The 21,080-nt window shown below is 55.2% G+C and overlaps 1 protein-coding gene across 2 annotated transcripts in view; it reads right to left on the reverse strand.

The window, feature by feature from the left end:
• The window catches only part of ITPK1 (inositol-tetrakisphosphate 1-kinase), a 179,395-nt gene extending 158,850 nt beyond the window's left edge, over nucleotides 1–20,545 (reverse strand). The window contains exons 1-2 of one of the 2 annotated variants that reach the window (XM_042944141.1): nucleotides 20,521–20,545; nucleotides 19,848–20,078 (exon numbers count right to left, since the gene is read on the reverse strand). In XM_042944141.1, coding sequence (XP_042800075.1) covers nucleotides 19,848–19,942 — 95 coding nt within the window. In that variant the 5' untranslated portion in view covers nucleotides 19,943–20,078; nucleotides 20,521–20,545. The remainder of the gene's footprint in view (nucleotides 1–19,847; nucleotides 20,079–20,520) is intronic. The other variant, XM_042944143.1, reaches the window with a different exon arrangement.
• Nucleotides 20,546–21,080: the final 535 nt, after the last annotated feature.

The following is a 21,080-nucleotide window of genomic DNA, read 5'->3' on the forward strand; positions in this document are numbered from 1 at the left end:
TGTTGCCCCTACCTGAGAGGCTCTGGCCCCAGCCTTTCAGATAACTCCTTTCTAACCAGTCAGGCCACAGCCCCAGGTCTCTCTCCTTTAAAAAGGCCTTCTGTGTCCACCCTGAGGACAGTCACCCATCCTCTTCGCATCCCTGCTGAAATGACCCCCTTTAACTTGCCGGCTGACATACCTGTCACCACCTCTCCTCCAACTTGTCCCCACAGACTGAAGTTGCAAAGGACTTGTCCACCTCGCTGCCACCGGTCTCTCACATACGTCCACGGTGGCTCACGAGGCCTGGCACGGAGGGATGCCAACAGATGTCTGCGAACAGACACTCGGACGGGGGGGGATGCCGGAGGTGCCCCGTTGGAAGCACACAGAAGCAGACCAACAAGGAGACACCGGGCCTGGAAGCAGTGCAGAAGTATGATGGCCCCCGCCAGTGCAGGAGGCAGTGGTGGCCGGATTCCTGCTGGTTTCCCTACCGAACACCCCAGGGGCTCGCCCAGTTGGAACAGTCTAGCACTCGGGTGCTCCTCTGTTCTTTCTCTTCTTTCAGCTAAATAAAATGAGGTTCAGCAAGAGGGGCTGCCACACAGGTAACCCCAGGCTACAAACCGGGACCAAAACCCAGCACCGCACACAGGGCAACCATGCCTGCCAAGGTCCCCCCTCATCAGTCACCAATGCGAGCGTCCTCTCCGTAAGCTGACACCAAGTTCCCAGAGGACCAGGCCACAGAGCACCTGGCTGGAGCTGGGCACAGAGTGTGTTTCCAGAAATGTCTCCTGAACAATAAACAGGCATCCATCCCTCATGAGTCCGCTCAGGAACGAGCACCCTGGGGTCTCCCAAGGTGGTACGTCTTTTCCACCCCCTCCGTGCCCAGCACAGCACCCTCTGAGCACCTGCCAGGTACCAAAGAAGGAGGGGTCTGTGGGGTGCCCGGCTGGCACACACGGCCAGATCCCACACCCTTGTGTACAGAAATGACCTCAATTCTTGACCCCGTTCAGGGTCTGTGCCCTTTGCAATGACTTTATGCTCTGCTCAAGAGGTGCTGTTCACTGTGCAAGCTAAGCACTGTGGCATCGTATTAGTGTCACCGTCCAAATGTCACAGATTACAAAACCGAGGTTCACAGAACTAAGTGCTTTGACAAAGGTCACAAAGCTAGTAAACTGCAGAACAGGCAGGTAGCGGACCAAGTTGTATTTGCCCACATCTCCCCAAATGTCTTCTTTGAGATGCTAATACGTCAAATGCAAAACACTAAGTTAAACAAAGATAAAATGTGTTTTCAATCTCACGGGATACATTGCTCCCCAAACTTATGTGACCACAGAAATTCTTTAGCGAGTTATCTTGTAAGAAATCCTGTTGTGAAGAATGCTTGTATATTGTCTTTCCCAAAAATCTGAACCACAAGTGTCAAACAAGAAAAGTTTCTCTCGGATCCCTAGAACCTTGACTTCAGAGAATCTGTGGCGTTATTTATATGTTGGTACCACTACAAGTGTTTTTCTAGGAATTAGGTGTTTTTTTTTAAGTTTATTTTTTGAGAGAGAGATAGAGAGAGAGAGGGAGCGCACAAGCAGGGGAGAGGCAGAGAAAGAGGGAGACAGAGAACCCGAAGCAGGCTCCAGGCTCCGAGCTGTGAGCACAGAGCCCGACGCGGGTCTTGATCTCACGAACTGCAAGATCATGATCTAAGCCAAAGTCGGACGCTTGACTGACAGAGCCACCCAGGAGCCCCTCTAGGAGTAGGTTCCATAGCTTTCATCTGAATCTCAAAGGTATCGATAACCCCCAAGAAAGGCTAAGAAGTTCTGTTCTACAGAAACAGGTGATTTATGTGAAAGACTATATTTCCTCCAATAAGTTCCATTTATTGCTTTAAAAAAAAAAAAAAAAACAAAAAAAGAGGTGAAATTCATTTTGACTCCTTGAATCTAGGCTGGCCCTGTGCCTTGTTTTGGCCAACAGACGTGGTCGAGCCATCAGGCCTCCAGAAGCCTCTGACATGCCCACTGTGTCTTGAATCCTTGCCTCCTGGGTAAGAACACACTGAGGCCACATGCGGGAGAATGAACACACGTGGCCAGTCATTCCCTGCCCAGGGCAACCCTGACCTACAGCTGATGGCAAATCCACCAGGAGTCTGGTCTGAACTGTCACCCCACTGAATGGTGAGTCAAACCAATGGTTACCGCTTCAACCCGCAACACTCAGATGGTCTGTTACTCTACGTTAACTAATCAAACTCTTCCTTACACAAAATGGATCAGAAAGGGAAGGAAGACATTTATATTCACGCAGAGATGTCCGAGGCAGCATTATCTACACCAGCAAGAAAAGCAGAAATAATCTAAATATTCAGTGATAAGATTACAGCTTACTGTATCAGAGTACAGATGTCCAATAAAAAGAATTATTCCACAGTGATTCAAGGATTATGCTCTGGGGTTCCTAGGTGGCTCATTCGGTCGGGTCATGATCCCAAGGTCATGGACCAAGCCCTTATCAGGCTCCCCGCTGGGCTCCGCACTAAGCGTGGAGCCTGCTTGAGATTTTCTCTCTCTTTCCTTCTGCCCATCCCCCCACCCTCTCTAAATAAAAAAAAAATTTTAAAGGATCACGTTCTGTCGTACTTTATTTTCAGGTGTGGTAACAGCACTACGTTTATGTTTTAAAGGCCATGCTGAAATATTTACGTATGAAATTATATGCCTGCAATTTGCTTCAAAATCACATGGGGCAGATAAAAAACAAGATTAGCCATAAGTCAATAACGGTTAACACATATTATTGAGGTGGTGGGGGAGCTGTGTTCATTTTTTATTCTTTCTTTTGCATATGTTGGAAATTTTCATATTAAAGGTTCATAAAAACTACATTTTAGGACGATCATTCTGAAAACTGTGTAGAAACACGGAATTTGTTTACACCACAATGCTATGTACAGAAAGCAAAAACAAAATGCCACGGTACGTGCAGAAAACAAAAGTCAAAATGCTGTGCACATAATGATTTCAACCCTGTGACTCTTACACACAAAACAGAAAGAGGGAAAGAGGGAAAGACGTGGAGGGGGTGGCAAGAGGGATGATTTGTCTCTTCAAATTCTGCTCTCATAATGTTAAACTGTCTTCACAGAGGACAAAAAAAAAATTCAGGAAAAAGGATGACACATTCTTTCACTTCCTTCAGCTGGGGCTCAGCATGAAGGAGGCGCTAGCTGGTGGGGGGGCCCTCTGGCAGGGTGTGGGGCTGGGAAGCCACAGGCAGGCTGTGGAGGGGACCCTCAGGCCCCCTCAAGGGCCAGTGTCTCCCACCCCGGCTGGCCGGAAGGCAGGGAAGAGTGAGGGGTGGTGGGGGGCTATCAACCAAGATCTGTCCTTCCCAAGTTTAAGGGATCACACCAGCAGCCCCTTCCTTTGGCCAGTTTTAAGATCAGAAATGACACTCAGCTCTCTAAGATTTATCTTCAGACAGAACAAAGGGGGGGGGGGGAGGAATGACAATCAGATCCCCTGCTATGTGCTAGAACCCACCTCCAGCAATTCAGCCATCATCTCTCTGATCACCCAATCTGCCCCGCACTTGGGTGTTGATGTACCCATTTTACAGAGGAGGAAAGGGAGCCCCCTCACCTGCCCAAAGTCAGCCATGCCCTGGGCGCTGGGGCTGGGTTCAGAAGTCACCGGCCAGCACACCTGTTCAGCCTCCTTCCCCAGGCAGCACCTGCACTGGGGCCACGTGCAGGAGGGGGAGGAGGCAGAGGGACCAAACCAGGCTGAGGCCCCTCCCACACTCAGACAGATAGCAGCTGGTGCTGTATAAATAACCCCCACCAGGAGAGATGCTATGGACTAAACATTTGAGTCCTCTCAAAATTCATATGAAAGCCCTAACCTCTAATGTGATGGTATCTGGAGGTGGGGCCTTCGGGAGGAGATCCGGGTTAGATGAGCTCAGAAGGGCAGAGTCCCATAATGGGGTTAGTACCCTTATATGAAAGGCACTATAAGTGCCCCCCCTCCGTGTGAGGTCACAGGAAAAAGGCAGCTGTCTAGAAACTAGGAAGAAAGCTCTCCCCAAGGACTGGACTTTCAACCTCCGGAACCATGAGGAATACACGCCTGTTGTTCAAGCTACCCAGTCTGTGGTATTTGTCATAATAGCCCGAGCTTATTTTAAGGAAGAAGGTAAAGTGTAAGCCCTGGGGGCAAGCCTAGAACCCCACACAGAGGCTGACAAGGGGCCCTGCGTAGTGCAGATACAGTGTAGGTCCAGAGTTGTCTCTATGCTATACTAAATGAATAAAAAGTTAAAGGTGGGAGAGCACAGGTAATCGGCCACCACTGGTGTGGAAACGAAAGTGGAGGGCTGTGTGTGGGTGTGCGTACACGCTGGCTTGTGAGACTCAGCACACGTCCAAGAGGAGGCAAGATTGTGGAATGAGGGGTGCCTCCAGGGATGAGGGTCAAATGTGAGGAAGAATACTTTTTTATTCTGTGCCCTTGGCAGAATTTCACTTTGAAATGTTGTTGTTGTTGTTGTTGTTGTTTTTCTAAATATTTACCATTTGGTCCTTCACAGAAATTCACCATTCCCCGCTCGAGGCTCAGTGTTCTTTTTTCTTTTAAGTTTATTTATTGATTTTGAGAAAGAGAGAGAGAGCCCGAGCGTGAGTACATGGGAGAGGGGCAGAGACAGGGAGACAGAGAATCCCAAGTAGGCTCTCAGCGCAGAGCCCAAAACAGGGCTCAACCTTATGAACCGTGAGATCATGACCTGAGCCAAATCAGGAGTCGGACGCTTAACCGACTAAGCCACCCAGGCAGCCCTGAAATGTTACTTTTTAAGAAAAGGTATTTTGTTTTGTTTTTTCTAGGGGCACCTGGATGGCTCAGTTGGTTGAGTGTCCAACTCTTGATTTCAGCTCAGGTCTTGATCCCAGGGTCACGGGATCAAGCCCTGCATCAGGCTCTGCATTGAGCATGAAACCTGCTTGAGATTCTCTCTCTCTCTCCCTCTGCCACTCTCTTCCTTCCTCTCTTTCTCTCAAATTAAAAAAAAAAGAAGAAGAAGAAGAAGAAAGGGTTTTTTTTGTTTTTTTCTTTTTAGTATTCACAAGTCACGTATGAATGTACTCAAGAGAAACTCTGGAATTTCATGCAGACAAGTCAGCGAACTCCCTGAACTTGGTTTCAAGAGCTCTATTTTTATCAGTCAACAAACTGAAATGACCCCTCCTCGCAGCCTCACGTAACAGATACGAAATACTTCCCTCAGTTCTTCCTGTCTGACGTGACAGCTCAGGTCCAAACAGCAGTCTCACCAGCTACACCGAAAGCAGTGGGTCACAAATTCATTTCCCAGGACTCTGAGAGAGGGTCCTCAAATAAGAACTCCTATGAGGGCCCCACGGCTAAACAGCAGGACCTCAGCTCCCTGACCCGGGCTCCTGCCACCTTGTACAGCACCAAGAAGGTCCTCTGGGGCTCGCAAAGATCAGGCCAGCTTTGCCTGCTGTCTGTAGTGGGCACAGCAAAAGGGAGAGCCCAGGATCGCCCTCACTTCCACTCCTGTCCCGCAAGTACCACCTCTATCTATCTGCCTCAGAAGGTCATGCCACTAAGAAGAGCCACTGGCCTGTGAAAATTCTGGAACACCCAGGTGGAGGTACCTGCCACGCAGGACAAAGGCTCTGGGCCCTCAATGGTCCTCACTTCCTCACCAGTTCCAGAAAGGAACCACAAGGGACCTCAAGCCCTAACCGGGCCCCACCACACTGAGCCTTCTCCCAGCCTCAGCCTAGCCCCTTCACCCGCGGCCTGCAGGACTGGGCCCCTGAGAAGTGTGCAAGCCTGGATGTGGACACTCACCATTCACTTCCTCCCCCTTCCAGGTGTAACCACTCCCAGTGTGTCCTCCCCGCAGCTCCCACCGGGCCTGTTCAGGGTGGAAGGGACAGGACAGGCCAGCTACGTGCCCTGCACCCACACTCCCCACCTCAGGGTGGACTGAGCCCCCCTCCAGTTCCACAGCCCCAATCGGACAGTTTGTAGCTGCGATATTCTCCAGGCTCCTGGTCTGGGAAAGAAAGACACTTTCTAAACGTTCCTTGTGCACGGGACAAGGCCATCAGCAATAGTTTACATAACATGGGGCTGGTTTACCCCAAAACACTGTCCAACAACAAGGTTCCACACAGCACAGTGGGGCAGGGAGGACATCATCAGCCTTCACGCTGGAATCCTGGCAGCCTTGGCCTTTCCCCAAGGTCCCATCAAACTCCATCCCTAGAGGCAGAATTACATAAGCTCTTTCTCCAGGATGCCCAGCGCCAGACCCCTGGGCCCCGGGCCCTCGGAATCTACCTGTGTCCAGCTGGCTGTGGGTTTATCTGAGGACAAAGATGGAGCCAGGGGCCCGGCCTCTGGCTCTGACTTGTGGGGTTTCTCTTCACTCCCCTCTCCGGAGCACCACCCTAGCCCAGGAGACCACATGTGTGGCCCCTCAGGCTGGCAGAAAGCAGCCCCCACCCTCACCCCAGCCGGCCAGAGAACCCAGAACCAGGAAGCACCCCTGCCACCCTGACTGCCCAACAGCCATCACAGTCTACTCAGCAAGCAGTCCCCAACTTCCTGTGTGGGGTCCGCCCTGCCCACACCCAGACCATGTGGCCGGGAAAGAGGCACTCCCTGGCCCCAGCAGCTGGCTCAGGGACAAGCATGTGGCTCAGGCTGATCCATCAGGGCCACTCAGAATGAATCCTGGGTCCCTTGGGACCTGCACCCAGGCTGGAGGGAGGCCCTGGGGCCAACCTACCCAGGCCTGAATCCCAGCTCTGCCACCTGCTAGCTGTGTGATCTTGGCAAGTTATCCAACCTCTCCGTACGTCCATTTCTCCTATTAGAAGACAGGGGTACAAGCCCACACCCTCACAGGCTTTAGTGCAGATCACATGAGAGGACACGAGGGACTCGGCACACTGCCTGGTTCAGGATAAAGGTCAGAGTGAGGACTCACCTGGAACCATCCAGCCTGGGAACAAAGCCAACATGAGAGGCCAGGTCCTGAGACATCGTTGGAGCACCTGATTCCACCTATGCCTGAAGCCAGAACTCTCCATGGAGAGAACACTTACAGAGAGCCCCATCATTACTGAACCTAGTTGGCACTGAGGTTTCCGCAGGAACCCATCATCTCTGTGACTTGTAGGAATCAATCATACAGTTGACTTTCTGCTCAGGTCATTAACTTCATTCTGACATCGTCGACACTGATCGAGAGAGGAAGAGGACTAGATGACACAGCTGCCACGGTGTCCTCAGCAATGGGGACAGATTTGCGGGCACATGGCCAGGTCCACAGGTTTCGCGCTTAGGGGAGCCCCCGTCCGCTGACGGTGCAGAAGCACCCACAGAACTGCCCGCGTCCCACACGGCTGCCCGCTCCCCTACCCTTCCCAGGGAAGCTTCCGGAATCCAAAGAGCTGGCCCTTCAGCACTCCCAGCAAGGCTGGAGGAAAGATGGGAAAGACTGCAGGGGTGAGTGGCGGCAGAGGGACCCCAACCTTCTGGGCCCCGGGACCGAAACAATTCATCCTGACCAGGGGTGGGGTCTGCCAACAACAGCCCGGAACAGAACAGACCCTGCCTCACCCTCACACACGGTTCCCTGAAGGCCAAAGTGGGGGCATGTGTGGGCTCCGGAGCAGAGGCCCAGCCTGGCCCGCCACACAGCTGTGGGCACCAAGCTGCAAGGCCTGCGCCCCGAGCTGTAAATCCTCATCTGCAAAGACCCCTTGTAGCTCAAAGGTTCTGGAAAATTACTCCTCCAAGATCGCAAACCTCTGCACTTCAACAGAGGACGTTTTCTCTGCTGTCACCTGTAGACACGGAGGGTCTGATGACAGGTGAGGGAAGTGAGGGACAGCCCCCTTTTTCCTTCAAGGATGGTCTCTGGCCCCTTCAAGAAAGGAGGAGGTCTGCACGCTGAGCACCTCCTGCGCACGGGCACAAGGCCGACTCTTAACAAGGAAGAAATCAAGGCCCAGCAAGGGGATGCAACGCACCCAGGGCCACCCATCCAGTAAGAGGCCAAACCAGGGTTCAAACCCCACCACCAAGCAGATCACAACTGTCCCCAGGACATCACTCGGAATCCATGGCCGGCCTCCCCAGCTGAGCAGAGATCAACAGAGTCAGCACCTAAATTTCCTGACTCTGGGCAAGGAGGACATCCAAATGGAACTGAGAGGGACATGGAAAAAAGCCAATAACCTATGGGCGCTGAGGATGAGGCGCTGGAAAAGAGCACCAACAAAAGGAAAGCCATCCTGTCATCCTCTGGATCCACCTGCCAAAAACAACACACCTCCATCATGGTCAAGGGGACAGCTTTGGATTCATGCAGACCGCTGTTCAACTCCTACCCCCAGGAGACAGCAGCCATGAGAGCCGGGAAGGTCGCTTACCCTCCTGGAGCCTCAATTTCAAACTATGGACTGAAAGACTCAGAGCACAGTGACAGGCCCAGAGCGCTGTTACTTTGGGGCTGAACGGTTCTTATTTTGCTGAAAATAATGCCACAGGGACATTCTGCTGTCTCTGGCAGAGGCTGGCTGCGCTTCTGGAGGAGGACCCCACAGCGCCCCTCCACACCAGAGGCAGGCACATCGGCGACCCCAGGGGACGGAGGAAGCACCCTCCTCACTGCAGGGACACTTCCCAATTTACAGACAAAGGCCTCCATGAGGCCCAAAGGCTCAAGCCTGGACCTTCCTCCCCAGAGCAGTGAGGAACCAGGGACCCAAAGCGCCCTGAGCAAAGTCCACAGCTTGGCTGCGCCCAAGTCAAGGTGAGGGCCAAGAGGTCTGGAGGCTGATTCCTCAGGAAGCAGAACTCCTTCCCAACAGGACCCCAAAGCCCTGCCCATACCTGCTCACAGAGAGGCAGGAACAGGCCTCTGAGGGAATGGTCAGAGTTCCTTTTCTTTTCAAGAATCCTGCAATGAATTTTAAGATAAAGATTTAAGGGGCGCCTGGGTGGCTCAGTCGGTTAAGCGTCCGACTTCAGCTCAGGTCATGATCTCACGGTCCATGAGTCTGAGCCCCGCGTCGGGCTCTGTGCTGACAGCTCAGAGCCTGAAGTCTGCTTCAGATTCAGTGTCCCCCTCTCCCTCTGCCCCTCCCCTGCTCATACGCTGTCTCTCTCTGTCTCAAAAATAAATAAAAACATTTTAAAAAATTTTTTTTTAATTTTAAGAAGAAAATATTGGGGCACCTGGGTGGCTCAGTCGGTTGGGCCTCCGACTTCGGCTCAGGTCATGATCTCAAGGTTCATGAGAGTTTGAGCCCTGTATCAGGCTCTACACCAGCACAGAGCTTGCTTCACATCCTCTGTCCCCCTCTCTCTCTGCCCCTCCACCCCACCCTCTCAAAAATAAATAAACACTGGGGCACCTGGGTGGCTCAGTCGGTTAAGCGTCCGACTTCAGCTCAGGTCATGATCTCACAGTCCGTGAGTTCGAGCCCTGTCTGAGGACAGCTCAGAGCCTGGAGCCTGCTTCAGATTCTGTGTCTCCCTCTCTCTCTCTGCCCCTCCCCTGCTCACTCTCTGTCTCTCAGTCTCTGAAAAATGAATAAACCTTAAACAACCAAACAAACAAACACAGAAAAAGAATCCAATATTAAAGAAAATAAACTTTAGTGTCAGCAAGGCCACGTTCAATTCCAAGCTGCCCCTCCCACCAGCTCTACAACTCTGGGGCTACATTTCCTTGCTGGGCCTTCATTTCCCCATCTGTAAGATGGGTGGGTGCAAAGAGGAAATTCCAGAGAGAAACCAAGAGAGGGGCGCCTGGCTTGCTCCTTGCTCAGTCAGTAGAGCAGATGACTCCTGATCTTGGGGTTGTGAGTTCAAGCCCACACTGGGCACAGAGATTACTTTTAAAAAATAAATAAATAAATAAATAAATAAATAAATAAATAAATAAATAAATAAAATTAAAAATTTGTTAAATTAAAAGTAAAGAGCCTAGAGAGAAACCAACAATCCCACAGCACTGAATGTTCCTCATAAAGATGCCCAGGATCCTACAAGGGCAGGAGCCAGCCCTTCCAGGATGGGCACCTGGGGTCTCACAAACACCGTCCCACACACACCAACATGTCCCTTCTCTCCCCAGACCCCTGGGAGAACAGAACTCCACACAACCCGCACCTCCCTGTAGCACCCGCCCCTCGTCAGGGCCCAGTGCAGCAAACATTCCCTAGAAGGGCTGGGGCTGCCTCTGGGGGCAGAGGGTGCTCACTGCTATATGGGTCCCTAGAACCCAAGACTGGCCAGCATGTAGCAGGCACTTAATAATTGAACCTTCGCTAGGACAAGCACCCCAGGGTGGGGGCCCAGATGTTTCCTCACCTCCACACCCCAGCCCTCCAATGTTGGATGGAAATACGGTGTGAGGCAGAAATGAAAGCGAAACTCTCAGCACCCACCCACCACCCCCAGGCCCTCCCAGGAAGCAGTGAGCTGGGAGGCCAGAGGCACGTCCTGGTCACTGACACTGGAGGACCCCCCACACCAGGAAAAGGATCAGGAAGGGAGGCAGGGAGGCCACCTGTCTGCCCTGGGCCGAGGGCTCCCACCAGAGATATGTCAGAGGCCCCAGGCCCCAGCTTGGACAGGTAGGAAGGTTGGGGAGGTGGCCTCCTGGGGCACAGGGGGAATGCTATCGTTTATTAAGCATCTGCCATGCTCGTCAGCCCTAGAGGTGGCTGAATTATGCCCACTTTACAGGCAGAGGAGCAGAGGCTCAGGGGAGGCAGAGTGGCTTGTCTAGTCATCTACAAACGGATGGGCGAGACTTGTGTTCCGAGTTCACTGCCGTCCCCACCACCCGCCACCCCTCTGGGCCCCGTAACTGTACACAGAGAGTGCTCAGAAAAGAACGCCTTGCTTTTCTTCTGAAGTGGTTATCAAGCCAATGGTACTCGGATGTTACGTTCAAGGTGGAGGCGAAGGCCACCGAACAGGGTAGAAATGGCGTGGTTTCAGGGGTCAGCTAGCCCCTGGGGCAAATCCCAGCCCTGCCACTCTCATCTGGCACGTGGACACACGCCAGCCACCTTGGAGGGCAGACTTCCGACCTGCAACAGTGCCCGACCCGTGGTGGGTTCTCGCAGGGCTCTGATGTGAGCCACCGATCTGGGGATGGGGCGGAATATCACCACAGTCCTGCTGAAGCCTGGAGGGCCGCGTGGGCGAGCCCCAAGTCCCGGCTTCATGGCTCGGGCTCCAAGACCCAAGCACACAGACCTCTGATGGGAAGCCAATGGGGGTGCAGAGCAAACCGCGAAGGGAAATACCACGGGCTGTGCCACTGCCTCTGCTCCGGGCCCTGGACCGCTGACCGGTGTGACATCTGGCCAGGCCAGTCCCTCGGGATCCACCTTTAAATAATTCCAGCACAGACTGGCAGCTAGAGGTCAGAAATGTTTAAAAGGGGAGAGAAGACTGTCCGAAGGGCAGCAACCAGCAAGCAGAGCTGGGCGGGTGTGCTCCGAGGAACACAAGTGCCCCGTGGGGACCCCCAAGACGGACCGGCCGGGGAACCTTTACATCCAGATGCCCTCCTGGAGAGGACCTGTCCCCGAGAGACCACTTCTCGCCTGTTTAACTCGACACAAACGTGGCTAACAGTTTGGGGGTGAGGCCTAGTAACGTACTCTGGGTTTCCCCGAAGAATCACCAGGGCACTGATGTTAAGAGAAAGCCGCCAGGCCCCTTCTCCGGAGAGGGAAGACTGAAGGATGTGCATGTTTCAGCAGGGCCCCCAGGTGCCACTTCTGAGGGGCAGGTTCGCCAACACTGGCCTGGAGGAAGGTAAACTAAAGAGAGCAAGCTTCGGTGACCTCCATCCGCCACCCCTAGACTCCGCCTTGAGGCCAAACCTGAGCTTTGGGAAAGGGGAAAGGTCAGCTGGCCTAGGGACTACCAATAAGGGCCAGGGGATCCCCAAGGCTCCCGGCTCACTGCTCCTTCCTGAACACAGAGGCCGGACTGGGCCTGACCCTAGGGGAGCATGTGGCCTCCTGTCCCGGCCCCCAGATCACAGCTACGGCCTCAGGTGGAAAGAAGGTCCCTGGGCCACCCACCTGGCCCCCCATCACACCGTCCGGGAACAAGGACACCAAGGACACTCTAGTGCCTCCTTGGGCCACCTGTCTGAAGTAGAAACCAGCCGGCCCTTCCCAAGACAGCTGCCCACAGTCCACACAGAAGCCAGGGTTACAAAAGAGGCGGGCCGGGGGGGCGTGTGGCCTCTAGGCAGCAGACGGAGCCCACCCTGTAGCTCTTCAGCTCCTAGAAGAACGGGGCTCTCGGCCTCTTTGGTCAAACGTCACCTCCTCAGAGAGGCCTCCTGTGACCACACAGCGCTTCGGTGGCCTCAGCCGCCCCTGGCCACGGCTCTCTCCTGTTTGCGGGCTTCCCGGCACGAGCTACACGGTGCAGCACTGAAGTGGTTTGTGTGCTGCCCTCACCTTCATCTCCTTTCCAGGTATGCAGGTGCCTGAGGGCGGGGACCGGCACCCAGCACACGGGCTGGCTGGGTGCGTGCTCGAGACTTGCTCTGTGGATAAAAGAACGAAGGAACGGAGCTCAGGGGCTCCTCCCTGGCCTGGGCTCCCCCTTCTCCTCTCACCCCAGGGTTTCCATCTGGGCCCAGAGCACTCCAGAGCCACAAGTGGCTCCTGGCTGAGCCACACGGACGTGCAAAAGGCTTCCGAAACCCACCAGTCAGTTCCCTCATCCACGAAGAGATACCCTCTGGTGCTCCCACCACGGGCACTATCGGAGGCCCTGGGTCTCTGCCCGAACACAACTGCCGGTCGGTCTCCACCTTTACGGAGGCACCTTCAAGGACAACACGCAAAGCCGGAGACTAAGAACAAACCCACCGGGGGCTGAAGATTCCAAGAGAAAGGGAAATAAAAGGTACCTCTCAGAAGCTACCTTTTGGAGGGACCACAGCCTGACTGCGTGTCCTGACTCTCCCTGCAGGGGCCGGAGGGCCGGCCTGGAGCACGGAGAGCGGTCGACAGGGTCGGCCTGGGACTTCCTCAGAGGAGTGATTCTCCAATCTCCACAGGCAGTGCCAGAGCCACCCCCAGGAGCTGTCACAATCCTCAGCCTGGCACATGACGGGCCTACACAAACCAGCCCGTGAGGCCCAGCTGGGGAGGTGCGGGCCACAGGGCGACTGCTTTCTGAGGGAGGCCTGCAGCAGGCAAGACAAAGCAGCAGGCGGAATTCGAACGGCCCAACGGGAAGGGCCTGGCTGCTCCCCAGGCACCCCGGTCCGTAACTCCGGAGGAAGTACTGTTTAAGAGGCATTGGCGGGCAGTGGGGAGGGCACGGTGGTCTTGGAGCAGGTAAGCCCCCCCAACACACACATCTCACTGTGTGACCTGGAACAAGCCGCCCCACCCCGCCAGGCCTGGGTCTCCCCCTTGGGAACCCAACCAACACTCTCCCCACGCAAGGCCACACAAGCCCAGGCCAGCTTCCCCAGGGCCGGTGGAGGGTGAAAGGCTGAGGTCGGCCCGATTCACGCAGGAAGAGCAAAGGAGTGGGTGCACAGCTCCCGAATGATGCCTGGCTTTCTAAACTGAATCTTACTTTTTAAAAAAGGAGGTACCAGAACATTCCCTCAAAAAGCTAGCTTACCAGCCGAATTCACAATACGAGTGGGAACAGAAACCCTATTTACTTCCAACTGTTCGGGAACTGCACTCATGAGGCACTTCACTAAGCATTTACTGAATGCCCCGAGCCTGTGAAACCATGCGGGAGACATAACCAGTGGAGGCAGGATGGCCTGGTGGTTAGGAATGGAGGTCCCAGGCCGCCGTGCCTGCTGGCGCCTGCCTCATGCAGTCGCCCCCACCCCACCCTGCCTAGACAGCATGAATCAATCTCACTGTCAAAAGAGACATGCAAATCAAAAGTACCACCTCACCCCTGCACATGGCCAAGATCAAAAACGTTTGCCAGGGGCTGCTCCGGGGAGGGTGTGGTTAACAGGCTCTCCCATTTGCTAACGCTTGTGGGCAGTGCTATCTCTCTGTGAGCAGCTTTACGACTGCCCTGGAAAAGTGAGCCACCTGTGCCCTCTGACCCAGCATTCACTCATCTGGCAGGGAGTGCCCAGGCGATGGGGCAGGGCGCTCGCTGCCCCACTGTCTACACCGGCAGAGGCCAACCAGAGGGGGCGAGATCTAGTCCATCATGTTAGGAGCTGGACCACTCGGCCAGTAAACAAAGGAGGGTCACGATATGGATCTACCTCCCAAAGGAGCAGAGATGTGCTATTTCTCTAAGACACGGTGTTCCGTGAAATGAGACGCGGGCAGAATGGTACACATGCAGAGACCAGAACACGCGTGTGCCCGTCTGCACAGAACATCTACAGAGAGAGGCTGCCGACAGCAGCTGTCCCTGAGTGACGGGAACAAGGGAGTCACTGACTTTTTGTTGTCCTCTGAGTATTCTTCATATTTTTTTTGACGTATGCACATATTAAGTGTTCACAAAGATAAAGAAAACGATAAGAGTTACCATTAATAGTAACACGATTGTTCATCAAGACTCAGCATCTTCTGGAAGTCCAGCACAATTTTCCAATGCAGGGCCGGAACCCACCTGCCGTGAGATCATGACCTGGGCCCAAGTCAGATGCTTAACCGACTGAACCACCCAGGCGCCCTGAATCTCCAAACTTTAATAAAAAATGGAAGTGCCATCTTGCATTAGTGTATGATTTTCTCAGGTTCCTCATCCGTAAATGAGGGGAGGACGGCACCCCTGCCTCCCGGTGGGGGGGAGCCCGTGTTAAAGGAGAACACCCCACCGGATGGGCACCGCCTTGGCTGCTTCTGATGGCCCCACAGAGCACACACCCAGCAGGGTGATCGGGCAGCACCCATCATGGGCTTCAGAGTCCCTCGCAAATGGCCCAGGCCAAGAATGCTAGACCCCCAAGTGCCAAAGATCTTGGAACAGAGAGGCATCCCTGGGCGGAAGCCCACTCCCCTACTCCCCAAGGACAGCTCTAAAAACAAGCAGCGGGCACCATCTACAGTTTGCAGGCACTTCACATGCCCGGAGTCCTGACTCCTTTCACGTACACAACCACCCTGCGCTATGTAGTGCTAACACCCTCGCTTGGCAGGTGGGGAAACTGAGGCACAGAGGGCCCAGGGTCACATGGATGGTCTGTTGTGGAGCAGGCTGGGGACCAACACTGTCCAGATGGACATCTTCTGCCACCGGTAAGTCCAGTTCTCTCCCTTGGAGGCGGGAAGGAAGCGTTTCTTTGCAAGGCTGAGTTATGGACAGTCTCGGGGCACTGGTGCAAAGGAAACCTGGTCAGTACCTCCTCCCACCCCCACACCCCCAAAATGGTGCACATCCAGACATTGAGACAAAGAGAGCAACACCTACCCACAGACCAGCATCACTTAATCCTGGAAAAGATGCTCCTTCTTCCCCCTAAGAATCTCCTGAAAGAACTCCAGCCCAGAATTCTCAGCCATCCCAGCAGAAAGGGACGTTCGAGATGCCCCCTCTTCAAGGAAGGAATGTAGGACGAGGAGGGGAGGGGAAGGCCTGATGGCACCCTCACACCCTCCCTGGCACGCTTCCCTAGCCCAGGTTGCTGTCAACACCACACTCCCAGCTCCACAAGGGCAGGGGCTCTGCCCTGCTGCTCCCCAACCTGCTGCCCCCCCCCAGAAGGTGCTCAGTCAACCTGAGCCTCAGTGGACCCCAGGCCCCATTCCCTCTGAGGGAACTGAATAAAGGTTCCCTGGTGGGACGGTCTGCGATGATAATGTGGCCTGAGATTGCTCCATAAACACGTTTCCTGTGGGCCCAGTGGGCCGTGCTGGCCTCTAAGGTTCTCAAGGAAGAGAACCTCACAGACATTCTTCTGCTTTTGGAGCCTCCAGGAAGCCCCGGCCTAACCTGGGCACAGAAGAGACTTAACACGGAAGCCATGTCCCCCGGTGAAGGGGCCTCAGGACCGGGCACAGGAAAGCTGAACGGGCTGTGGGAGCCTCTTCCTTCTACTCCCCAGGCCTCGGTGTCCCCATGCCTCCGTCCCGGGCTGCTGGGAGCATGAAGTGACATGAGGTACCAGGAAGGATTGCATTAGAAAGGCAGCTGACAGAACAGTAAAGACAGACAGCGGGCCGCCCACATCTTACACCAAAATGCTTTGTGACATCCTGTGACTTTTCACTACCTCCCCCAGTACAGGTTCAAGCACAGGACAGAAAAGGGTAGGAGGGTGAGGAAATGGAGGAGAGACACAGAAAACAAAGGGAACAGAGAGGTGGGGGCCAGCCAGCACTTCCAAACGAGACATCGGAGAAGTTCAAAAATCAAAAATCAAAAACCCCCCAACATTCCCAACTACCAGCTTCATTTCTTGGCTTCCCCTTGGGAGTCCCTTCTGGGCATCTTGAAAAGGGTACAAAGAAAACATTTATAAAAAAAAATTTTTTTTAAAGGGGCACCTTGGTGGCTCAGTCGGTTAAGCGTCCAACTTCAGCTCAGGTCATGATCTCACGGTTCATGGGTCTGAGCCCCGCATCGGGCTCTGTGCTGACAGCTCAGAGCCTGGAGCCTGCTTCGGATTCTGTGTCTCCCTCTCTCTCTGCCCCTCCCCACCCTCAAAAATGAATAAACATTAAAAAAGAAGAAGAAAACGAAAGAAAAGGGCACAGGAGAGGATGTGAAGGAACTGTGAGGCTGTTCCACTATGAGCAGAAGGGCAAGGAGGATGGCAGAGGAAAAGAGAACACAAACCAGAGCCTCATCCATGTCCCCGTCCCTGAGGGGAGAAGAAACCGAGGACAGTGACAGGAACAAACAGTACCACTAAAAACAAGCGGAGTCAAAGGCCCATCTGTTGACTAGTCAGTCAGAGGGCTGTCCTATCGAGGTGCCCCAAGGGTGTGAAGGGTGGGCCCTTATGCCCACCTGCCGTATCCAGGCCCAGGTACCAGCCCCCTACGGCCACCATCCACATGCGATGCCCCCCTGGCGGAACAAGGCAAGGAAGCATCTCCGGGATAACAGGGCAGCAGCTGGACCCTTGTGAAGGGAAGAGGGGCTCCGCCTTACTGTTGGGAGGTGCCCAAGTAGAAAGGGCTTTCTGTGGGGGTCTCCAGGTCATGAAGTTGGGCTCATTCTAGAAGTGAAACAAAAAAGAACAAAAGTACGGAACCTACCCCTTCTCATGCCTGCTTCCCCATCTGTAAAACAAATGGGCTGGAGGAGATGATCCCCAACATCCCTTCCGGCTCGAAGGTTTTTACAAGGCCTGACATCCAACTAAACAACTCATCTGGTCCATTCAGGTCATGCTCTCTGGCGCTGACACTGCCCTAAACATTCGGAGTAGAGCTTCAGATCATTTTCAAACATTCCTGGACTTTCTCATCAGAGAAAGTCACAGGCAATTCATCATCCATCAAAGCAGGAGCATTGCACCTCCAGACTGTGAATGTCAAAAACGTGACATGTCCATCCACATCACCTCTCGGGTCACTGAAATCGAAGCAGCTTTCCCCACCAAGAGCACAGCAACCTCCAAGGGCTCTGGCCACCGGGTCAAGAATGGGAGCTTTCTGCATCAAGTATAGAAACGTGGCCACAAGGGGGCGCTGCCCTGAAAGTAATAAAGAAGAGAAAAAAAAGAAAAACTCTTTCTTGGTGTTTTCTTTTCCCTCTTTAGCTTAAAAGACACTATATCTAGAGCTTCCCTAATGAAAACACAAGTGGGCTTCCTGAGGTTCTAGAATGACCCAGACGCTCTCTGTCTTCTCTTTGAAGCCAATATTCCGGCCAGAAGTAGGCATCCAGACTTTGAAGGCAACAACTTTTTCAGAGAAATTAACCCTCCATGCTGGACTTCCCTCAGAATGGTTAACATCTCAGGGCTTGCCCTGAACACCCCTCCAGCCCTGCTTAAAGGCAGGGGGTGTCTGTGGGAAGGGAAGGCAATCTGCAAGTCCAGCAGCAGGACCCAGCCCCGAGTCTGGGCTGGAACTGTTTTTGCGAGAGCCTCCTAATTAACGAGCAAAACATACCAGCCAGATGACAAGCCTCATGCTTTAGCTGCAGACACAGGATGACACAAATACAGACAGACCTTGGGGAAAAAAGGGTGCAAGGTATTAACTGGGATCTACCAAGTCTGAGATGACTCTGGAGTCCAAGAGCAGAAAGGGGCTTGCAAAACATGTCAAAGGGGCTTCACATTTCTCCTGTGTCTAGGGCACTTTTTCCCTGTATGTATCTGTGGCGCAAACTTCAAGTGTCCTTTTTTAACGTTCCAAAAGTCCTCGGACCCATTTTCAAAGTTCTGGCTGCAAGCTCCTCCTGATTTCCTGATTTCCTTGTGAATTCCCGGGCTGCTTGGCATGCCCTACCGACCATGAAAAGCTTGCTTTCTCCTTAAGAGACCAGCCTGAGAAATGGCAGCCAACTCCATCCCCAGGCCAAAAAATGCAGAGCCAGGAGCTGTTTTACACAAGGTGCGCCCCTCTGGCTGCAGGGACAAGAGTGCCTGCAGGGCTTGCCAAGGCAAAGGAGCAACAAGCCTTGGGACAGGCATCAGGGGCACAGAAGTGCACAAGCCAGGCCAGCATGTGAAGGCCAGCTCAGACTCACCACTTGTTCTGAGCACCAGGAGATAAGGAAGCCCAATTGTTCAATTCTGCAACACGTTTGGGGACCCAACAGGGACAAAAATGTAAGTGGAACACATTTCCCAGAATCAAATCTACCAAGTGGGGACACTGCATAACAAAAGGATTCCATCAAGACTTTGCAAAAGGCTTGGGGAACCAGATTCTCTTAGGCTTTCGATAAGAACAGGATTTCACTAACAGCTTCCCAGAGGCAAAGCCACAGTTGTAGAACAAGGTGAGGTATACCTGACCCAAGAGTGGATGCTTCCATAATAGACTAGGAATGTAATCTTATTAAAACACCATGAATCTCCACCACTGAGCACCAGCTTGGGGGTGGGGGTGGGCGGGGGTGGGGAAGCCTGTCGGAGGGAGGAAGGCCATTCTACACCACATGCATTTACCCCACCTCCTCTGCACCAGACACTCCCTAGCTGTGGGACCCGGGGCAGGGTACCCTACCTCTCTGCAGATAGCTCCCCCTTCTCAGACACATGGCCCAGAATCACCACCCCGGTCAATTCTCAAAGCTGGTGCGACGCTCTAATGAGACAGCAAATCATCACATACATGCCAAGTATTGCTACTCGCTGCACAGAGGCTTAACCCAGTGACACGCAATGGCAGCTTCAAGGGCTGCACACGCGGGGCACACAGTAGGTGGTCTGCAAACATATAAACAGTGCTGCCCTTCTCCACCAAGGGAAGGGAAGGAAGGAGGAAAAACACTCCAGTCCAAAAGTAACCTCCAGCCACAGGCAGACAGCGTGGATCCCCCGATTTCCCAGGTCCCTCTGCCACCTTTAGCAGCGTTCCCAACGCGCTCTAGGCAGCTGGGGGCTTCCCCACCGAGGGTCACGGTGCACCTGGAAGCCCCGGTCCGTGCCACACCGCCCATCCTGGCCGCCGCTCCCCTCGAGCACCGCCGGCGGCCACCACAACCACCTGGTCGCTGGGACTCGATGTCCCCGAGCACCGCTCCTTCCCGAACGCTCCGGCCTCCCAAAACAGCGGCTGAGGCTGAACCGGGCTCGGGCCGGGGGTCCCCGGGCGGCGGGGCCCCGTCCCTCCTTACCTGCACAGCTCGGCGAAGGCCTGGAAATTCAGCTTCTTGATTTTCTTCTCGCTCAGCCAGTAGCCAACTCTCTTCCCTTTCAGAAAGGTCTGCATCTTCCTCCTCGGGCGGGGAGCTCGGGTCCGGAGGAAATCGCCCACAGGCCGAGTGTGGCGGCCCGGCGCGCGCCGCGAGCGTGCGGGCACCTCCTCCGGCGGCGGGGACGCGGAACGGGACTCGGGGCGCGCAGTCCTGCCGGGAGGGGCGGGCCGGGGCGGGCGCCCGGGCGGAGGGAGCGGCGCTCAGCGCGGCGTGCCACTGGCTGCCGCTGCCGCCGCCGCCCACGCCCCCGCCGCCCGCGGGGCTCGCCGGCGCGCCAGATCGCCAGCGCCGGGCCGGGTCGGGGGCCGGGGCCCGGGGCCCGGGGCCCGGAGCCCGGGGGCCGCGCCGCACGCGCCCCCCCACGCCCCCCACGGCGGCCCTGGCGGCGCAGGCCCGGCCCCCGCGCCCCTCGAGGCCCCTCCTCCCCCCCTCCCGCCCGCGCCGGCGGCCCCGGACTCCGAGCCCGGGGCGGTGCGATCGGCCGCTGCGAGCCGGGCGCGTGCCCTTCCCGGCGCGCTCGGACCCCGCGGGGCGCACGCGGCCGCCCGGGCCCCCCGCGCCGCCCCGCCCCGCCCCGGCCCACCGTCCTCACCCGCCGCCGCCGCCGCCGCCGCCTCCCGGTCCTCGTCTTCGCCCCCGCGCGCAGCCCGCGCCCCCGCCGAACCCGGCCGCCGCTGCCGCCGCCGCCGCGCTGACCCGGCCGGGCGGCCCGCTGGACCCCGCCGCGGCGGAGGAAGCGCCGCAGCGACGGCCGCTAGGGGGCAGCACCGCCCGCCGCCTCTTAAAGGCGCCGCGCCCTCCCGGCTGGCCGTTTGGGGTTGTTTGCGTCGGGGCTCAGGCTTATGAGCTTCGGGACGGAGGGCGCGGGACTGGGTTTGGGGCGGCCATTGCCAAGTGGTTTTTGCTTTCTAAAGGGGCGAGAGGAGTCGTGCTGTGGGCATTTGCGGCCTGTCCGTTGAGAGTTTCTTAAATCAAAAGCATCTCTGTACCCCCAGCAGTATTCAGCGCCCCCCCCCCCAACACGCTGGGTAATTCACTGGAACAGCAGCGGGTGGGGGGCGGGGGGGGGGGGGGGGAATACGGACATTTAATGAGATCATCTCTCTTCCCTTGAGGAGACAGACCCAGGCCCAGGACGGGGCCCTCTGGGGT

Source organism: Panthera leo, chromosome B3, assembly GCF_018350215.1.
Source record: "Panthera leo isolate Ple1 chromosome B3, P.leo_Ple1_pat1.1, whole genome shotgun sequence".
Classification (NCBI taxonomy): Eukaryota; Metazoa; Chordata; class Mammalia; order Carnivora; family Felidae; genus Panthera; species Panthera leo.